The 21,350-nt window shown below is 46.1% G+C and overlaps 1 protein-coding gene across 3 annotated transcripts in view; it reads left to right on the forward strand.

Annotated features, from left to right (window-relative positions):
* RBBP6 (RB binding protein 6, ubiquitin ligase) overlaps positions 1–21,350 on the forward strand; it is a 726,265-nt gene that overhangs the window by 281,543 nt on the left and 423,372 nt on the right. For all 3 annotated transcript variants that reach the window (XM_069647373.1, XM_069647374.1, XM_069647376.1), the window contains 2 exons: positions 770–942; positions 1,157–1,260. In XM_069647373.1, the coding sequence (XP_069503474.1) occupies positions 770–942; positions 1,157–1,260 (277 nt within the window). The remainder of the gene's footprint in view (positions 1–769; positions 943–1,156; positions 1,261–21,350) is intronic.

A 21,350-nucleotide genomic window follows, 5' to 3' on the forward strand; every position in this document is an offset into this window, starting at 1 on the left:
CGGTCGTTGGGAAGGCTCGAGTCAGTCTGGTCGGCACTTCCCCATACTACAATTCATGGGACTTCCACCCAATAGCCAGTCAGAGGGAAGGGACAGAGTCAGGACTTCCCGGGACTTCGGGAAAACCAAGGTAACAGGCGATGGAAGGCAAGAGGCCACGGGGGCCATCTTGTTTCCATCAGGAATCTACTGATTCCAATGACCGGCCTGGGCATCCCAAAATGGAGGACGCTCAGGGCACCCGTCAATTCAGCACGGAGCTGCCACCAGCCCGTACTCTGCTCTGTGGGCCACACACAGGTGCCCAAAAAAATACACTAGTTGTACCCCGACCCATTGATGCCATAAGGGTATCCTATGGGTTTGTACACCAAACCAAAAGAGAGCTGCACCGCCAGGAGTCCTACATGGACTCTTGCACGGAATACACGACAGAACACACGATAAAAACAGCACAAGGATACGGAGGCCCGGTCCCTCCGATGCATTTCCAGCATCACACTGTGGAAGATGAATGTTTCACTGACTTTGCAGAAGGAGATAATCTTGTCTGATTAACCTGGTCTTTACTAAAGAAAGGAGGGGTAGAGTATTGAAGGGTAAAGGGAAGTACATCCATTGTATTTTGTACTTATGAGACCTATGCAGCGAGGCCATACCAACAGCGGATGTATGCTTCAACAAAACACTAACTGTTGTTGCTGATGACCACAACTCATTGATTCTAAATAGCTACCGTTTTAACTTTGGGCTTGTTTGTTTTTTATAGAGTCGCATACGCAATGGGGAAAAAGGAAAAACCCCCCTTTCTACCTGAAGATCCATCCTCCTCCTCAGAAGATGATGACCCCATCCCTGATGAGTTGTTATGTCTCATCTGTAAAGATATCATGAATGATGCTGTTGTCATCCCATGTTGTGGAAACAGCTACTGTGATGAATGTAAGAGCCAAGTGAAAAGAGAAATCATAAGGGGTGGGGAACAATGTGTGCTTTTCTTTATGCACAATGTCATGCTTAGTGTGTCCAAGTCAACAATGGCTATAACGCCTTTTGTGTTTGCAGTTGTTCTGAGCTTTTGGTGTATGTGTGCTCACTGGAACCTCAAGTGCTTCTTTACTATTCGATTTCTAAACGACACATTTGTTTCCCATAGGTATCAGGTCCTCACTGCTAGAATCTGAGGATCATATGTGCCCAACTTGCCACCAAACGGATGTTTCTCCAGACGCTTTGATTGCCAACAAGTTCTTGCGACAGGTACAATTTCAGCATGTTTTAAAATAATCCACTTTCTTTGTTATATAGATATGCAATCTGTTTCCCTGCACCCATAATTGGGCATGTAGAACCAATATTTTTTAAATGTACTTTTATTTTGTACTTAACTTTAAAAAAACTGTACAACAATATTCAGTCTGAACTAAATTGACAAATGGAATAAGGGAATAGTTTCTTACCTGTAACTCCATTTCTCCAGCATTGGTATCTTTCATGGATTCACATGCTTAGAATATTCCCCGTCGTCAGGCTGGGAATCCCCGGTACATTATATAGACCCTTTCCCGTAGGAAAACTTTTTCGACGCTTATGCGTCCTATCCGCCTCGTTTTGTATCATGCGTGCCCGCGGCGTCAGGACGCCATGATATAAATACAGGCCCCTCCCCCGCGCTCCCTCAGATTTCGGCCCCCAAAGTAGTGGGGGAACCGGTTTGCATGTCCAGGGGAGGCAGGAGGGCGCATGTGAATCCATGAAAGATACCAATGCTGGAGAAATGGAGTTACAGGTAAGAAATTATTCCCTTCTCCAGCATTGGATCTTTCATGGATTCACATGCTTAGAATAGATTACATAGCAGTACCATCCCTAAAAGAGGAGGCGTGCATGCAAACCCGCATACTTCTCACAATGCCCGTTCCCTATGGTAGTGTACACATCATTAATCATTAGCATAGAAAAGCGGACAATATTGAAACACAATTGCAACAGGATCTAACCCCTCAGCCGGGGCTTACCTTATTGGAATAGGTGTCGAAGCACCGCCTGTCCCATCCGGGTATCTTCAGCATGTTGTTGCGACAGGCAGTAATGGCGGGTAAAAGTATGTGTAGCCGCCCAGGTAGCCGCCATGCAGATGTCCCCCAGCGGGACTCCAGACCACAGCGCCGTCGACGATGCCGCCGCTCTAGTTGAATGAGCTCTTGGCCGTCGTAGAAGAGGCTTCCCTGCCTTGGAATGGCAGTACGAAATGGTAGATGACACCCATCTTGACAGTCGTTGCTTTGAAATGGCTTTGCCTTTAGCACCCAACCCATAGGCCACGAATAGCTGCCTCGTTTCTCTGAAAGGTTGCCTGCGATGAAGATAGAACTTGAGAGCCCTTTTTACGTCCAGTGTGTGTAACGTACGCTCCGCTCCCGAGCATGGTTCTGGAAAAAACGTAGGTAAGACAATAGAGGAGTGTTTATGGAACACTGACGGAGCTTTCGGTATGAACTGTGGGTTAGTGGCTAGGACCACCTTGTTCTTGAAAAAACGTAAGTACGGTGGGTCTACCATTAGAGCTTGGATTTCTGAAATACGTCGGGCTGAAGTGATGGCGACCAGGAAGGCCAACTTCCACGACAAAAACTTTAGAGACGATGATGACATTGGTTCAAAAGGAGGTTTCATAAGAGACGCTAACACCAGATTGAGGCTCCACGCCGGAGGAAATTTCTTCTCTGGAGGAAAACTCCGAAATAGGCCCTTAAGGAAGTGCTTAATCAGGCGGTCGCTGAATAATGGTGTGGAATGTCGTTGACGTGTAAACCTGGAAATGGCGGCCAGGTGTACTTTTATCGACGATACCGATAGGCCCTTTTGAGCTAAGAACAGCAAGTATGGAAGGAGCTGTTCCGGCTTCATCGACTGCGGAACCAAACCTGGTTGATCCGAGCACCACTGACAGAACCTCCTCCATTTGTACGAGTATGAGGTGTTTGTGGAAGGTGCTCTTGCCGCTTGCAGAATACGCCGACATTCCTCCGGAATCGTTAGCTGACCAAATTCAGCGAAGTCAGGAGCCAGGCCGTCAATTTGAGGCTGTCGGGGTCGTGATGCCAAACAACCCCCTCCTGTCGAGACAGAAGGTTGGGGGTCCTCTGGAACCTCATCGGTTCCGCCGCCGCTAGGTGCAGTAGGTCTGAAAACCACACCTGTCTGGCCCAGTACGGGGCCACCAGAATCACCCGACATGGGTACTTGAGGATCCATTGCAACGTCCTCCGGATAAGGGGAAATGGAGGGAATGCGTACAGGAATTTGTTCGTCCATGGAAAGGAGAACGCATCCCCCAGAGAGCCCTGCTGAGGCCATCTGCTTGCATACTGCAGGCATTTCCTGTTGTCCCTCGTCGCGAACAGATCGATGGAGGAATGTCCCCACTTCTTGAATACGTGTTGTATTTGCTGGTCGTTCAGCACCCATTCGTGAACATCGTTCAGTTCTCTGCTGAGGGCATCGGCCTCCACATTTCTCACGCCTGGCAGGTGGAACGCCAAGATTTGCATGTTGTGTTGCAGTGCCCAATGCCAGATTTTTTGTGCCTCCGTCGACAGGGACCTGGACCGTGTCCCTCCTTGCTTCCTCAAGTAAAACATTGTAGTTGTGTTGTCCGTCATGACACGCACCACCGAGTTCCTCAACTGAGGAAGGAATGATTTTAGAGCCCATCGCACTGCTCTCAGTTCCAGCAGGTTGATATGCAGGGAGGACTCTTGTAACGACCACCGGCCTTGTACCTGCAACGTATCCAGATGAGCTCCCCATCCGCTCAACGATGCATCCGTCACAACCGTCTTCTGGAACTCCGGTTCCACCAGAGGCATTCCTTTCGTTAGATGAGAAGACGCTTTCCACCAGCAGAGTGCTTGTACACCAGCGACCTTGACTCTGCGCCCAACGGTCCGCTAGAAATTCCTGGCAAGGCCTCATAAACAGACAGCAGTTGTTGATCAATGGAATGCAGGATGACATAGTCCCTAGCAGGGACATGTATTTGCGCACCGATACCCTGGTACCGCATTGCCATTCCGACGCCTTGCTTTGTAATTTCTGTATTCTCTCGCTGGATGGTCTTACAAGGTTTGTTTGCGTATGAAACTCCGCTCCTAGAAAAACCAAAGTCCTCGAAGGCTCTAAGGAGGATTTGCTGAAGTTTATCGAGAAGCCCAGTTTCTGTAAGAGGGACAACGTGGCCCCCAGACTGTTTCGTGTTTGTTCCGTGGACGAACCTCTGACCAGCCAGTCGTCTAGATAGGGATAGACGTGGTGACCTTCCTTTCTTAAATGGGCCGCTATAGGGGCCAGACACTTGGTGAACGTCCTGGGGGAGGACTTGAGACCGAACGGGAGGACCTTGAACTGGAAATGCTTTCGTCCGACGACAAACCTTAAATATCTCCTGTGTCGTGGACGTATTGGGATGTGAAAATAGGCGTCTTGAAGGTCCAGCGACGACAGATAATCCTTGGGTTGCACCGACCTGATAACCTCCTGGAGCTTTAGCATTTTGAATTTTAAGCTCTTTAGCCATTTGTTGAGTACCCTCAGGTCGAGAATGGGCCTCCATTTTCCATTTGGATTCTTGACAACGAAGAACCGGGAATAAACTGTTTCCTTCCTGTGCCACAGGAACCTTTTCTACCGCTCCATTTTTTAGCATAAGCTCCACCTCTTGTCGTAGGACCCGAAGGTGGGGCTGGGCCGAAAACACCGACGGAAGACGTGGAGGCTTGTCTTTGAATTGAAGCGCATGACCCGTGCGAATCGTGTCCAGAACCCATCGTTCTGTGGTGATGCATTTCCATTGGTCGATATGATGAGAGACTCGGCCCCCCAGGACGTTCCGAAGGCCGTCATTGGTTGCCGGTTTGCTTGCCCTTCGTCGAAGAGGAACCCGAGCCAAGTCTTCTGGAGGCTTGATAATCTCTACCTCTTCGTGCCGACTGGGATGCACGTCTGAAACCTTGTGAAGAGTACGAGGACCTGTTAAATCCACGGTCCCTAGAGGCTCCAAAGCGGGAGTTTCCAGAAGCACCCCTGAATGGGCGAAAGGAACGAAAATTTCTACCTGTCTGGAGGGCTCCCAGAGACCTAGCAGTATCCGTGTCTTCCTTCATCCCCTTCAAGGCTTCATCTACCTTTTCTCCGAACAGATGTTCTCCACATGGCATGTCAAGGACTTTGTATTGGACTTCGGACGGAAAGTAGTACATTTGAGCCACGCTTGTCGACGAAGTACTACGCCATGATTGATCTGTTTGAAACCAGACTCTGCTAGGTCAACTGCAATATTAATTGCGTGGTTCGAAGCCTCTTCGCCATCTCGTACAAGTAACATGGCTGCTTTTCGGTGTTCTTCTGGCAGATGTTCTAGGATAGGGGCTAGTTTGTGCCACATTTCTCTATCGTATCTTGATACGATAGCCAAAGAATTGGCTGCCCTTACCGTCGTCGCGCCAACTGAGAGCACCTTTTTTCCAAAGGCGTCCTGCCTCCTGGCCTCGCTTTCTGGTGGGGTCGAACATTTTTGCTGTACTCTGGCCTTCCTAGCCGCTGCCACCACGGAGTCTGACAGAGGTTGTGCCGTTAGACATTTTGGAGTGGACTCCGGAGCTTTAAACTTTTTCTCAATACGCCCCTTGATAGCCGGCTCCGAGAACAGATGGCGCATCGTCTTGAGGCCTTCTTGCCACACGTGGTCCAGAATTGGGATGGCAAAAACCGATTTCCTCCTTTGACCCATATGATCAAAGAGAAAAGTCTTTCTTTTGCTCCTCAGGAATCAAGCCGAACTCGGAACACGCCTTTCCCATCATGGCGTGGAAGGCTCCCACATCATCCGGAGGAGACGGTTGTGCCTGGCTCCTCGTAGACTCTACCTCCACATCCGAATTCCATGTTGGGTCTCTCGACGGTGACAGGGAAATGTCTGACCCTGAGTCACCCTGGATAGAATCAGACTCCGATAGCTCACCCTCCTCCTGCGCTCGAGGACGATCCTTCACCACCTGGGAGGCCGATGGGCTTTTGGTCGTCGAGCGGGCTGTTTGAGCTTGTTTGTCGACGGAAGGTACAGGAAATAGCGACGATGAGGTCCCCGGTTGAGGGATCTGCGTATCCAGACGCTGTAGGAGCTTCTGCAGCGTATTAAGCACATCCAGAGACAAGACCATCTGGGGGGGTCAGCAACGTCGAGGATAGAGGGACCATACCCCCACTCGCCGTCGAAGTGGAAGGCCGTAAGCCCAAATCCGACGGCTGTAAAACCATGCCACATTCCCCTTCCGCCGACAGCGCCGACAAGGCTGTGTCCGGCTGCAGTAAGACTTCAGGTGGGACCGGGTCGTAGACCTCTGGTTGCCAAGCCATAGACTGAGTCGCCGTCGACGAAGGAATCCCCACCGCTGCAGCCTGAACAGTAATAGGCATCGTCAACGACACCGGTGTCGACGAGCAAGTAGCCAGCGCCGAGACTTTAGACTTGGAAGCCGATTTCGATGCCGATTTCCCGGCTGAAGAATCCCGGCTCACGGAAGACCTATGACGGTCCCCTGAGGAGGATTTTGACGTCGCTTGCCTCACCGTCTTAGATAATGAGGAGGACGACTTTTTGTGTGATGAGGAAGACCCAGCATGCTTCCCCGTATGCTTGTCATCAGGGAGGTTGTCGACCGGCCGTACCTTCTTCGTGGGAGGTTCCGACTTGCTCCTGGAGGCCGTTGAGCCAACTTCTGATGCCGGATAGGCACCCGCTCCATCGTTAAGCCAGTCGACCAACCTTCTTTTTCTGTCTTTAAGGGTTTTTTGGGAGAAACCCTGGCATATCTCGCATGTATCCGCCGTGTGGTGCGGGTGGAGACAGTAGATACAATCCATGTGGGCATCACCTTCATAGACTTTTTTGAGTCCACATGTCGCACAAGGGCGAAATAACGCTTTTCCGGACATAATTCTCCAGAATATAATGTCGCCGAAGCGAAAGAAAAAACAACCTAATTTCTACTAGTAGTAACCACGAGGATCCCACTACTTTGAAAGACGGTTGAAATCTGAGGGAGCGCGGGGGAGGGGCCTGTATTTATATCATGGCGTCCTGACGCCGCGGGCACGCATGATACAAAACGAGGCGGATAGGACGCATAAGCGTCGAAAAAGTTTTCCTATGGGAAAGGGTCTATATGATGTACCGGGGATTCCCAGCCTGACGGGGAATATTCTAAGCATGTGAATCCATGAAAGATCCAATGCTGGAGAACATAATTTACTCACACACCTTCTGCCTGATCTAGGAGTAAAAACATATGGCTGGGCTTTAAATCCAGGACCCACTTATCAAGTTTAGTTTCAGAGGTCTTTTTATAGACTTTTCACTCTTGACGACTCTTCTGGAATTCGTCCCTTCTCCCCAAGGGGTCCCCCTCCCCTTTGGGACCGAGGAGGCAAGCATGCTGCGCTAAACACCCCTTGGGGGCAAGCAGGATTCCACTGGGGGTGACACCTGCAACACCCTTTGTTAAAGTGACAATCCCCAAAAAAGGTTTTTTCTCTAGTTCCCTTCAACACACAATCCCAAGTGTGTTTGCTATATGGGAATTGAGCAGGATAATGTACAAGACCCTTTCAAAGTGGAGGGTTTGGTTTCTGACCTGTATTTCCCACCATCCATGCCTGAAAAGCGGAATCAATGGATTATCCAGTCTTGTTCCAGGGAGGAACATAAAGGTCACAGAGCCAGACACCAAGAGGTGAGAGCCAGCCGAAGGTCGAGCAAGGCTGCATGGAAGCGCCAATGAGAGGCTGTTTCCCTTTCTGGAGAAGCCTACAGCTAGAGCCATGGCGAAAGCATGATGGGCAGCGCCCTGACCCTTCCAGGAAGGTGGTGAGCCTAACGAGCTCAGGGTAACCGAAGAGAAGAGTCAAAGCTGTGGGAGATGTGGCATGCCAGAGTCCTCTAGATGCAACTCCAAAGTCCTGTCCATCGAAGATATGGACTGTCGGAAGAGAGACCGATTGCAAGTAACGGCAAGGCGCTGGAGTCAGGTTTCTGCACTGGCCTGAGACCACCTCTCTCCAAGGAGGAACGTGGCGTAGACCGAGGAGGGGGGGGTCAGGCCGCAAGGTATCTGTTGCCGGGCTGAGCACGAAGATGCCCCATGAATGGGTGAGAGCATTTATCACTTCAGAAGGGGTAGGAAGCAATGTTGCCCTTGCTGGGCTGAGAACTGAGATACCCCACAAAGGCGTGAGGGAATTGATAATCCCAGAAGGGCTGGGAAGCCAGATATCCCAGACCGGACTGAGCAACAAGATACCCTGTGAAGGGATGAGAGCATTGATAACTTCAGAAGGGGGTGAAAAGCCACATACAGCCCTTGCTGGGCTGAGAACCAAGATGCCCCATGAGAGGATGGGAGAACTGATCACTCCAGAAGGGCTGAAGAGCCAGGTAGCCTAAGCCAGACGAGGAATCGAGATACCTCAGCAGAAGGTGAGAAACCAATCGACTCAAACAGGGGTGAGCAAGAGATGCGTCAAAGCGCAGTGAGACACGATACCCCGATCTAGGGTGAACGACTACTATTCACGAAAAGGCAAGCAAACCCATACCAGTAGAGCCTGTTTTCTTACGAGGAGTCTATGTGCAGAAACAGTGGACCGACATGAGATTTTAATTATTTGAACTTCCTAGACAGGCAGAGTGACTGGGAGAATGGACGAGGACATTTGGATGGATGCCCAGAACAGGTGCCACCAAGAAGACAAATGACTCAAAGAACCATTGTGAATTGTAGTACCAGACCGGTGGACTGTGGGAGAACCAATAACTCATTGGGTAGGGGGTAAGAAGCCAACAACCACTACCCAACTAAAAAGGGGAACAATTTTCCTAGGCCAAGTTTGTTACATTTTGTACTCGTGGAGACGGATGATAGTTTAGATCAGGGTTGGACAAAGGATGGATTTTTATGTAAGACATCTTGACGATCATTAGTTTGTTTTCTTTTGAGAATAGGGAAAATGGTCATCATAATAGCAGTAGGGATGGTATAGGCATTGTTTCCTTCAATAAACGTGACATGGTTAAAACATGTCTTCTTGTCCATCTCCTATGTCTGTCATTGTCAGATCTCATGTGGTGGGTGCGGGAAAGTGGAGGCAGGTTGATTCATTATTACTGGTAACAGCTATGGTAAATCAATTAAACCTCTCAAAATCATTATATTATATTTGGAGTCATGGTCCATTTCAACGTTTTCCTTTTGTTCTTCATCGCACATTTGGGGCTTGGTTTCTTTGCATACTGCCACCTATGCATGAGTGTAATTCTGTGCAACCTATATTGACAAGTGTTAGGGAGATGTATCATTGTTCTGCTTCATCCCCTGTCCTAGTGAGACCAATGGAGCCTTTTTCCACTCATTCATTCTAATGGGCTCTGTATTTTGGAACTCTGTTCTTTGTATTCTACCTGTGGGGTCTGTTTTCCTCCATAACTCTTAAAAGCAACTCTTAAAGGCATCTGTATCTTTGTTATTGCAGCACACAGCTGCTCCTTATGGGCAGTGTTGCTGGGGACCCTTTGTGTCCTCCTTTAGGACACTTTTCTTTATCCTTGTTAGACAAGGTTTGGAATAGTACCCTTTTGGTGCACTACAATAACCTTGACCTCCTGGCAATAGGAACCAAACCTTTGTTATAGGTCTGTACTACACAGGTTGGTGGCGTGATTGAGCAACCAGGCTTATCTCAAGAGGGGTCCATTTGAGCTGTAGGGGACTTGCACAGAGATTCACAGTGACAAGTATTCAATTAAACTTGCACGCAAGGTTTCTTGATTAAACAATTATTATTTTATTTGACAGTCCGTTTGAATAAGCCTTCAGATGGGGCAGTATAATAGTAACACACAAATACGCTCCAAAATACACTCTTAGTAATTCTAAATCAGTAAGTACCCTTTTGGGATGGCACACAGACGCATCCTACACCCTCAGGTGACTTAAATAGCTAGGACACTATGGACATTAATATATCACTGTTGCATTTAGAACAATACTTAGGAGTATGTCAAAGATGAAGATTATTAGAGCAAAACAAGAGATCTCACAAATATTCTGAAAGTAGGGAAGTACTTTTGTAAACCCCCACTGCAAAGTAAGGTAACCCCTTCCTGGAAGGAAGACTAAACAGAAATTCATAGGGAAGTCATCATTCAGGGAGCCGGGCCAGGCCAAAGTCAATTGGGCAAAAGTCTAGGTGAGCTGAAGCACTTCTTAAAGGTAGGTAAAAAGTCTTGCACAATGTTTGTCTTTGTAGAAAAGAAGAAATCAAAGCCGGGCCCCAAGCTGATTAGGCATGTGAGGTAAAGAAGCGGTTTGCAATTCTACAGAAGCAACCAATCCAAGTCTCAACTGAGAACAAGTGAGGCTACACAACAAGAGGTAAGTTCTCTTATACTGTACAGTACCTTTGGTTAGAAGAAAAACAGTTCCAGCTGGCTTCTGTTCCTGTGCAGTTCTGCCAATCTTGTGTTCCTGGGCCTTAGTCGTGGGGACAAGAGAGAGGATATCAAGAGGACTTCTGCACTGCAATGGGACAATCGGCAACAGAAAAGGACAAACTTCTATTTAGTGGCACCATTGCGGTTCTTGGCTGTCGAGATGGGCTTTCCTTCCATCTGGGGGTCCAGCACTCTGTTGAGGTGGCTCATATTCGGTCAGTCCTGCTTCCTGGGAGTCCTGAGGATCTTCCTGGAGCTCTTGTCCAACTTAAAAGCAATGCACACAAGCTGGTGTTCCTCTCCCTGGCTCTTCGGTGCCAGCAGCAGTGGAAATGCAACCAGCTTCGAGAGGATGTCCAGACGGGCTTACTTTGGAGTTGTTTGGTCCCACCAACTCAAGGGGAAAAGTCATCCTTGCAGGGCTTCTCTAGTCGAGGTGAATTACGGAGTTTGAGCACAGCAGCAGGGTTTCACCGGCCAAACCAACGGTCCAGGAGTTGCAGCAGGCGTCTCATCCAAGTTATTCGGATTCCTTCGTCCAGTGGTCGACTCTGCCTTGCAAGCCAAAAAGCCTTGCCTTTTATGCAGGTTTCCCATTCTCTCCAGCCTTGCTGTCAGTCACACAGCAGGGTTGCTGTCCTTGCCGGACAGCCAGCCGACCAATCACCTTAGGAGTGCATTCCTGTCTTCTAGGAGACAAAGCATAGAGTTTCAGGCACCTCCCTTGCTTCCTGCCCCGCTGCCAGACACTCTGGAGCCCGAGGCGGGCTTCACTCGTGAATCTTGCCTAAGGCAAAGCGAACAAAGGGGCAAAGCCTGGTTTGGCGTGCAGAGTAAATCTCAAGAAGGACCTTTCCACAAAGAACTGGCAGAAAAAGACAGGGCAAAAAGACAGGGGCCAGCACATGTCTGAGAATTCTCCCTAACATTCGTCCCTTGAACATCGCCTGTTGCTGCCTTACCGTATTGATGTCCTTTGCAATCCTTCAAATCCTAGAGGTGTTCTTCGGTTTCCTACTGTGCAGAAGTAGTCTCCTTTTTTCATAAGGGTGTTCAGCTGGAATGTGTCTGGAACCGATTCCTAAGCATTGCTTCCGACCCAAACTTAATCCCTCGTTCGAATGAGACTTCTACACCCACTTTTAGGGAGATTTATCATTTTTTTGCTTCATCCCCCTCTCCTAGTGAGACTTCCAGCACTTTTCGCTGGACTTCTGGACCTTTTTCTTTAATCCTGAATGAGTGGAGCCTTTTTCCACTCATTCTTTCGTATGGGCCCTGTCTTTTGGAACACTATTCTGTTTTCTACCTGTGCTATGTAGTCAATTTTCCTTCAAAACTCTTAAAGGTATCTGTATTTTACTATTGCAGCACAGAGCTCCTTGTGGACAGTATTGCTAGGGGGCAGGGGGACCATTAGGGTCCTTCTTGGATTATTTTCTTTATCCTAGAGTAACTGCAGGATAGTATCCTAACCGACCAGAGCTGTTACAGATAAGTGGATCGCAGAGACAGATGCTGCTATTATGGAAAAAGAAAACAGTGTAGGTTCTGTGAAAAAAGTTATTGAAACCCTAAAACATATCATGGTTGAGATGTGATTTTTTTTTTTTGAGAACCATTTTAAAGATTGTCGTATACTCGATCATGAAATTATATGGACGAAGATGTCCAACGCACAACAGATATCACTGAATTTAGCCATTAAACAGTATTTAACTAAGTTGAAATTAATTGAACCATCAAAACTTTATGCGAATTAAGAAAACTGATAAAACATAAAATTAGGGTACCTGTAGTGCAGTATATTGAACATCCGACTGATTGTAGTTGCCTATGTATAACTTTTAGCAACGTGGCTATTATACATCATAAATGTGGATACATGTTGCCACTCTTCTACTTTCAGAACTAGATTATGATCATCGAAAAATTGTCTAATAGACAAACGATTTGTTTCTGACAGCGAGAATTGGAGCATTGTATATGTTAATCTGTTTTACAAGTTGGTTAAGTAATCAAATAATAAGGTGAAAGTGTTGAGGTGTAAATTATTGTGATTTATGAAAAGAAAAGAAATTGTTTTATATTTAAAGTTGGATTCAACAAAATCAAATTTTATTTTTTTAAGTATCTCTCCCACGTTAGTCTGAGAGATTGGCACACACCACCTTACGTGGAGTGTCAAAAGGATGCCTAGTATCCCCCTTCTGTCTGCTCCTGGTCAAATAGACAATCTCCTAGTCATGGCGGGTGGCAGTCGACGTGTTTTACCAACTATTGTGTAATTTTTGTTGCAGGTGATTCGCCTCCTGAGTTTGCGCTTTTTTAGTTTCGGTGTTCTCTTCCAGAGCACCTTCTACTCGTCTGGTGTGCTCGCAAAACATTTCGAATTCTACTTGTAGTTAATTTCGTTTCTGGAGGCTTAACTCTTTCCTGTAGATCTGTTTTTAGGTTGCTCACTTCCTGACAAAGGGCATCTTTCTCCTGATTCAGGGCGCCCCTCTGTTCAGCCAGGCCATCCCTTTGTTGGTTGATGGCATTTAATTTCTGGCGTTCTTGATCTAGGTCTGTCCGGAGGTGAAGCTCTCTGCCTATTAATTCATTACTCTCCTCTTCCAATTTGTCAACCTGTTTTTGTGTAGCGATCATCTGCTCTGAACAGGCCCTGTTATATTTTATTTGTTGATTCAGCTTCTGTTGACTCTCTTGCAGAGAGTCAGCCTTTTCCTGATACTCTACATTTAATGCATCTAATTGGGCCTCTTGGTCAGAGTTATCCTGTTGTTGTAGAGCCAAGTCCTTTTTTGCCTGTTTTATAATTGTACAATCCTACCTCAGAATCTTTTCTCTTGTGCAATTTTTCTTCCACTAATTTTCATTCAGTCTGGATTTGGTTTGAGCCCGGACTGGTTTTGCGCAAAGGTTCTGTTTTCTTCATGTTTTTCCTGCATCACTCCGATGTGGAGATACATGTAGGCTGTGATTCTGACCATTTTAATCTGCTCCTCTTTCATTTTCGGAGTCATGTACAACTCGCTCAAAGCTTGATGTAATGGGCAACCGTCCTGCCACGTATCCATGTCGATGGCGGTGACCTGTTGCATCATTCCTTCTAGCCAGACTGCCTCATCCTGCTGTGTCCATTCCCCTCTGACAAATAACTTGTGCAGAAGGTGCTGCCTAGCCATGTTGATCTCAACTGTGGACATTTTGAAGTGTGTTCTTTCTTTATCAATTTATTTATATAAGGGTAACCTGTATTCTGTTGCTTTTTGACAAATACCCCGGGTCACAATGGAACATGAACCAGGTGGTTGGTCATACAATATTTATTTATTTTAAATTCAAAGAAAGTCACACATTTTATATTGGACAGCAATCACCAATCGGGTGATAATTACAAGGTAAATTGATGAAATACACTTAGTTTGACCTTCTATAACATATCCAAAGCACAAATGAAAGGGAGCAATTTTACTGTTCGGGTAGATAGCACCCGAGTTGAGATTTCCCCCTGCAATGCTCCCTCAAACCCCTATTAATCGAATTTTAGGTATACTAGGCAGCAAACAGAATTAAAATCCGACTTTCCCCTCACAAAACGGGAGTCAAAATCTGAGTTTAAAACCTTTGCAATTGCATAAAATAGCAGTTGGAATTACTAAATATTTTATTTACATGTGCGGTTGAATGAATTGGGGAAATCTGAGTTATAACCGTATCAGGGATGTAAGAACACTAGCAACTACAAGGCAAGGTACCAACAACGGGCATGCAGTTCAAAAATCAACTTTGTAGTGACAACACAGTGCAGCCAAATCACACGCATAGAAATTGCATTTGCTCATTTACACAGGTTTAAATGTCAAAACGGTTTGAAAAACAGGTGAAATAGACAATCAGAATGCGGTTTTTATGCTGAATGACAGATGCATATTATCCCTGTGATGTGCAAGTGAAAGAGTGACTCTAAATTAATGACAGGATGAGATTCTCAATGGGAAAGGAAATTAGGTTTTAAAAATAAAAGCAGTTGACAGAGAAAATCGGTTTGGAAAGGAAAGGGCAAGTTTCACTTAAACTAGATTTTAGTGGCTAGAAAATAGAAACGGCACCCGTGAATAGAAAGGTCCCACTGCAGTTGTAACCCTTCATGCAGTGTGCCACCTTTTAGGGAGAATTAATTTATTTAATCAAAATATAGTATTAAGGACTTAAAAATGGCAGAAATGAGTGGAAGAATGGCGCTAACACTAGGAAATCAAGGACCGGATGCACAGAGAATTCTGACAGTTTTAAACAAGTTATCAGGGTATTGATGGGATTACGTAGAAGGTGGAACAAAGGCAAGCTATCAAGATGGGGTATGCTATGTGTTGCTATGGGATGGGGTGATGCTCGCAATCAGCACTTGAGTTTGGTTTTGGGACAGCCAACCAGGTTTCTGGACTCAAAGGATCTGGTCACAGCACAACGGCAGGCTCTCATAAAAGAAAACAGCTGGGCCTGTCTGGTCACTGGATAGCAGGGGTACAGCTGGCATGCAGGTACTGGGACAAGAAGCCGGTCTGGTCACAGCATACTCTCAAAAAGGGTACCACAACTTTCCCCCCTTTCTCCCTGAGTTATTGGGATTTTCCGTGGGGTTTCCTTTTGGATCAGTGGTCCTGCCTGGATAGTCAGCTATGCTCTGGCCTAGCAGTGGAATCTGGAATGTTGCAGGATGAATGTGGAATGTCTGGATACGCAGGAGCTGGAAAATTCAGAAGTGTGTTCCTTGTCTCTGTGAGACTCTACCTTCTGTAAGGCAGATGACATCACAAGATTATACCATGGGGCAGGCTTTGGCTTGACATGCCTCTTAACTGGATAGGTCAGCCTATGTATATGTCCTCCCTAGAAGCAGATTGGACTGAAGGAGGGGACTCAGTTTTATGGGGTGTATTTTTATGAGGTACAGAGCCATCCCAGTCACTTTTGCCAAAATCGGTTATGACCCGAAAATACACCTTTTTACTGTTGTGGCACTTATGAAATTCACATAGGCATATTGCATATTTCACACAGAGCATGGCATTTCAACTCCCAAATTTATACAGTATTATTTAGCCCTTCTAATAATCCTTCGCAATTTTCGGTGGGAAATATTTCACTTAAAATTCTACAATTTTATATATGAGTACCTATTATCACAGAGCATGTTTGCATTACATTTCAAAGTTATACCATGTCCAGTTTTCCCAGGAATTACATTTTTCCGCTGTTTGCGTCCCATGCATGCTAGGGAAATCCACAATAGCGTGTTTTAATGCCACACAAATTACATTTAAACTGTTAAACTTTTACATTCCTGCTTTTTTTCCGGTTGCAGAAATAAAGTCTTAAAATGTATTAATTCAGAACAGTCTTTTGCCCCAAATGGGCAGCATTGTCTTCCAAATAAGGGCATACATCCCAATGTTGCTCTGGAGTTGCCTTTGAAGCTCCCCAGTTGAAGTTGCAGTGAATTGCTGCTTAAAAAGTCACACTCTGGTGTCCCAGAAATCCTTTGTCCAAGGCTAGAGCACTGCCACAGAGTCTGACGAGCGTGTTACATTCTCCCCTTGCCTATTAATATGCCCCGGGGGCTGGTCCACTTGAAGGGAGGCAAATCCTGTTCCCAGGAAGCCATGTCCCTTGAAGCCAGGGGCTGAACAAAACCTGTCGTGCTGGTTTCACAGTAGATTTATTTTTTCTTTCGTGAACCAGAAGCCATTCTGTTGGGAATAAATATCCTACATATATTTGAAAAGAAACCCCATCACCTTTCTATGCAAGGTCAGGGCCTTAATTCAACAATTTACTTTTAAACAGACATTTAACTTGTTTGCAAAAAGCAACCATTTTTACATGTGGTTAATTTTCCTTGGCTGTCACTTCACAATGCAGTTTTCTCTTCGATCTAGATCCTAAACATTATTTGCAGCCCTAGTCAATTTCTCATGCACATAAATCTGTCCCAGGCAACTGTCCACTGACGCTACCATAAGCACAGAGAAATGGGGCTTCTTGTGAAGAATTTAGCTGTGATATTATGTTGCAAAGTAAAGCATTTTTGCGTACGGCTTGGAATGAAGTTCTTGGTTATTTCACAGATCTTGCCCGACACAGCCTGTCATTCAGTGAGAAATGCCCCTTCCTTCTGGAGCATAACCTGAGGGTGAATAAACGTAGGTCTCACTGGATCAGAACTGTGTACTGTTGAACAGATGAAAAAGAGCATCAAGGTGCAGTCATTTTAAAAGGCAGAATATTTCCTTTTTCAGTGAAAAGCTTTTGGGCTGGCAGCCTAGCAGCACTGCCTTTGAATTCTTTTCTTTTTGGTGCAAATTAACTTTTCTCTGGTGCCACTGAAGAAAATACTGGCAGCAATTCTCAGGGTATTTGGTGTTTCATCTCACCCCATGTGTGGCTGGTAAGACAGCACATCCATTATTTTGGTAACTGCAAAATGTAGTTTTAAGGCAAGGGCGATAGTGCTCAACAGCACCAGTGCAGCCATTCTGCTGTTGACTGCTGAGATGTAGTTTGGTGAGGTAGGGGAGTTCTGCTGGGCTGGTCAATGTACCCCACAATAGTTAGTGGGAATATTGGGATCAAGTGTTGTTTTTTTTTTAGAAGGGGTAGAATTCCAGCATCTTTTAAATGAGCAGGCACAGAGTTAGTAGCAAGAGAGGAATTGATGAGTGAAGAAATGAAAGGTGCGACAGCCTTCAGCAGTCTTTGATGACCGTGGCGGGCAGATGTCTCCTTGACATCTTGAAGGTTTGAGGCTGTTGGGGAGAATTCTCAAAAATGTGCCAATTCCTCCCACCTTGGAGCCTTCCAGCTCTTTTGCTAAACTTTGGGACTTTGAACTTTTCAATTCAATTTGTTTCTTTCTTCGTTTCTTTTTGGTTGTGGAGTCTAACCAACTCCATAGGCGGCATCTTTTACAATTGTGTCGCACAGCACCTTCGGTGCAGTGCAATAGGGAAGTCTTCCAGATTTCCCAAGGTTTAAATACCTTCTCTGGGATCAACTACTGTTTCCCAGGGCAGTAATGTGAAATTGGCTTTACCTAGCATTGTACTTGCTAGACGCAGCACACCCTATCTTACAATAGAGTGCTGGAGGGGTTACTTGGTATCCCCTGTGTCTAAATGGTCATCTAAAAAACGTTGTTACCCTTTCCTCAATTGACTGGCTGGTGGTAGTGGTTTCATTTTGAACTACCCAGGCTTAAATTTACCGCGATTTTTCACGGACCCGGTAACGTTAACTGCGGGAGCCATGTTTTTCAAAATGGCATCCAGCCATCTTCACTAAAATGGTGCCAGGTCTTCTTTTTCCGCCAGGTCTTTGTGGAAAGGACCTTCTAGAGAGTTTCTCTGTGCGCCAAACCAGGTTTGGTCTCTTGGTTAATTTCGCCTTTGGCAGGGTTTCTGAGAGAAACCCGCCTCTAGCGCCCGAGTGTCTGGTGTAGGCAGGAAGTGAGGCAGGTGCCCAAAACTCCCTGTGCTTAGTCTCCTAGGAGACCCAAATGCACTCTGTGGTGATTAGCTGGCTGACTGTCTGGCAAGGACAGCCACCCTGCTGGGGGAGTGACGGCTAGGCTGGAATGAATGGGAGAGAACTGTATAAAAGGCGAGTCTCTTGGCTTGGAAGGCAGAGTCGACCACTGGACGAAGGAACCGAAGAAGAGCTTGAAGAGGATGTCTGCTGCAACTCCTGGACCGTTGGTTTGCCCGTTGAAGCCTTGCTGCAGTGAGTACTTGCCAAGTTTGCATCGACAGAGAAGCCCTTAAAGTATGACTTCTCCCTTTTGAGTTGGTGGGACCAATCAACTCCAAAGTAAGCCACCTGGACACCCATCTCGGAGCTGGGTGAATTTCCTCAGAGTTGCTGCAGGAAGCCGTAGAGCCAGGGAAAGGGACACCAGATTGTGTGCGTTGCTTGTAAGCTGGCCTAAAGCTTTTGGAAGATCCTCTGGAATCCCACGAAGCAGGACTGCCCAAGCCTGACCCCCTTAGTAGAGTATGGGACCTCAGATGTGAGCAAAGTCCACCTTGACAGCCAGGAACTGCTCATATTGCTATTTGCTGAACCGCAAGGAGTTGAAACGCAAATCAGCCACTGAAAGTAGTTTGCCAGTTGCCTGTTTTGACGGTACTGGTGGAGTCCCCCGACGTCCTCCCTTTTGTCCCCACGACTGAGGCCCAGAAACAGTGAGATCTGCAGAGCTGCACAGGAACAGGAGTCTTCAGCGGCATCTTTTCTGATTACCAAGGTACTGTAAAACCAGTCTAAGAGAACTTGCCTCTTACTGTGGAAGTGCTTGTAACTTCTACAACTCACAAGTCTAATCAGCTTGTGGCCCTACATTTGATTCTTCTTTATCAAAGACTCCTAAGAACTTGTGCAAAGACTTTTCCATTTGCTTACCTGAAGTGCTGCATCCTATACAAAGACTTTTGCCCATTGACTTTGGCTTAGCCTATTTGAATTGAATGACTCTTCTAAGTGCCATCTGAAAGTTTTTGCCCTGCTTATGAATATTTGTAATTTCTTGTGTTCTAATAACCTTTGCCTTTTACCAACTTCTTAAGTGTGTTGTGAATGCCAACAGTAACATATTAATGTCCCCAGCACCCTTGTTACTGAAGTCACCTGTAGGTGTAGGTTGTGTCTGTGGGCCATCTCAAAAGGGTCTTGTCTGATTCAGAAACTCAGTGTACATTATTGAAGTATATTTGTTACTTATCTATTGCTCCTTTCTGAAGAAGGCTTTTATAACTGACTTATTAATAAATTATTAATTGTTTATGCAAGAAACCTTGAGTGTAAGAGTTGATTTGAATACCTGTAACTGTGAATCATTGTGTAACTCCATTACTGCTCACATTTCCCCCTCTTAAGATAAGCCTGGCTGCTCAGCATGCTAACCAAACTGTGTAGTGCAAGCTTATACCAAAGGTTGGGTTGCCTATCCCTCTAGTTATAGTTGCTTGTAGTGTTCCCAGAGGGTACTGAATTCAAACTTTGCCTAACAGAGGCCTTTATTAATTTGTATTACTATGGGTTCTGTAAGGGGTTTGAAGTTGAAGCAGTGTGTGATGTATTGGGAGGGTAGTGTCAGGGGATCTGTTGTGGTCCTATTGATTCTTTTTTTAGATCTTGTTTTGAAGAGATGAAATTGTGTTCAGTAGGGTGGTTTGTATATTTAGACACCAGGTGTTGTCTTTCAGGCAATTATCATGCATGGGGATTAGGGATTCTAGTTTGCTGTTAGGCAGTGTTTGTATGCAGTACCCTCTGGGACCACTACACACAACTATGACTACAGGTGTACGCAAAACCAACCTTTGGTATAAGTCTGTACCACACCGTTTTTGTTAGTGAGCTGAGCAACCAGGCTTATCTCAAGAGGGAATGTGAGATGTAAGGGTGTTACACAGAGATCTAGAATTACAATTATTCAAAAAGAATCTTATACTCAAGGTTTGTTGCTAAAACACTTATTAATTTATTACACAATCATTTAGAAAACATTCACTAAAAGGAGGCATTGAATATCACACAAATATACTACAATACTTCACACTATCCGGTTCTGAGGCATTTAAACTACTTTGAAGGAGGAGCAAAATGGCATAAGTTAATAAAACAAATAGTTACTCTTAAACAGTGAAAATAGTTTGAGTTCACCAGAGGAGTTGGTCCAATGCAATAGGTAGGCCAAAGTCAATGGGCAGCATTGTCTTGTATAAGTAAAAAACGGTTCTGGTAGTTAAACGGAAAAGTCTCTGCCACGGTTCTCAGAAATAGTTCATAGAAGAAAGATTAATATGCCGGGTCACAAGCTGACTAGGCCTGAAAGTTGCCAAAGTTTCATGCACTTTCGCAGTGAGATATAAGTTTTCTCGGTCGGGTTTTCACAGTACCTTATTTTGAAGAAAAAGATGCAGCTGAAGACTTCTGTTACTGGCAGTTCCTGCAGATCTCACTGTTCCTGAGCCTCAGTCGTGGGGACAAGAGAGAGGACGTTGGGACTCCTGCACTGCACGGGGACTGGTCACAAAGCTAGCAAACTGGCAAATCTTCGATTCTGGTAGCTGTCGTCAAGCACACAAACTGGTGCCCTTCTCCCTGGCTGTTCGGTTTCCTGCAGCACTATGAGGAAAATATAACCAACTCCGAGAATGGTATCCAGGTGGCTTATGGGTTAATTGGTCCCACCAACTCAAAGGGAGAAGTTGTCCTTGAAGGGCTTCTCTGTCGAGATGAACTTGGAGATTCAGACCTGCAGCAGGGCTTCACCGGGCAAACCAGCGGTCCAGGTGTGGCAGCAGCCGTCCTTTTCCAGCTCGGCTTCGGTTCTTTTGTTCCAAGTCTCTGCCGTCCAAGCCAAGAGACTTGCCTTTTAAACAGTTTTCTCCCATTCATGCCAGCCTAGCTGCCACTCACCCAGCAGGGTGGCTGTCCTTGCCGGACAGTCAGCCAATTACGCCAGAGTACATTTGGGTCTCCTAGGAGACTAAGCACAGGCAGATTCGGGAACCTCCCTCACTTCCTGCCCACTCCAGACACTCAGGCGCCAGAGGCGGTCTTCAGTCCTGAAGCCTGCGAAAGGCGTAGGAACAAAGGGACCAAACCTAGTTTGGCACGCAGAGACAAACTCTAGAGGGACCTTTCCAAAAAGAAATGGCGAAAAAAGACCACCGGGACCTGTTTAAAAAAAGGGGGCTCAGATGCCATCTTGAAAAACATGACTCATGCG

The sequence above is a fragment of the Ambystoma mexicanum genome, chromosome 2q (genome assembly GCF_040938575.1).
Source record: "Ambystoma mexicanum isolate Mex_15411 chromosome 2q, UKY_AmexF1_1, whole genome shotgun sequence".
Classification (NCBI taxonomy): Eukaryota; Metazoa; Chordata; class Amphibia; order Caudata; family Ambystomatidae; genus Ambystoma; species Ambystoma mexicanum.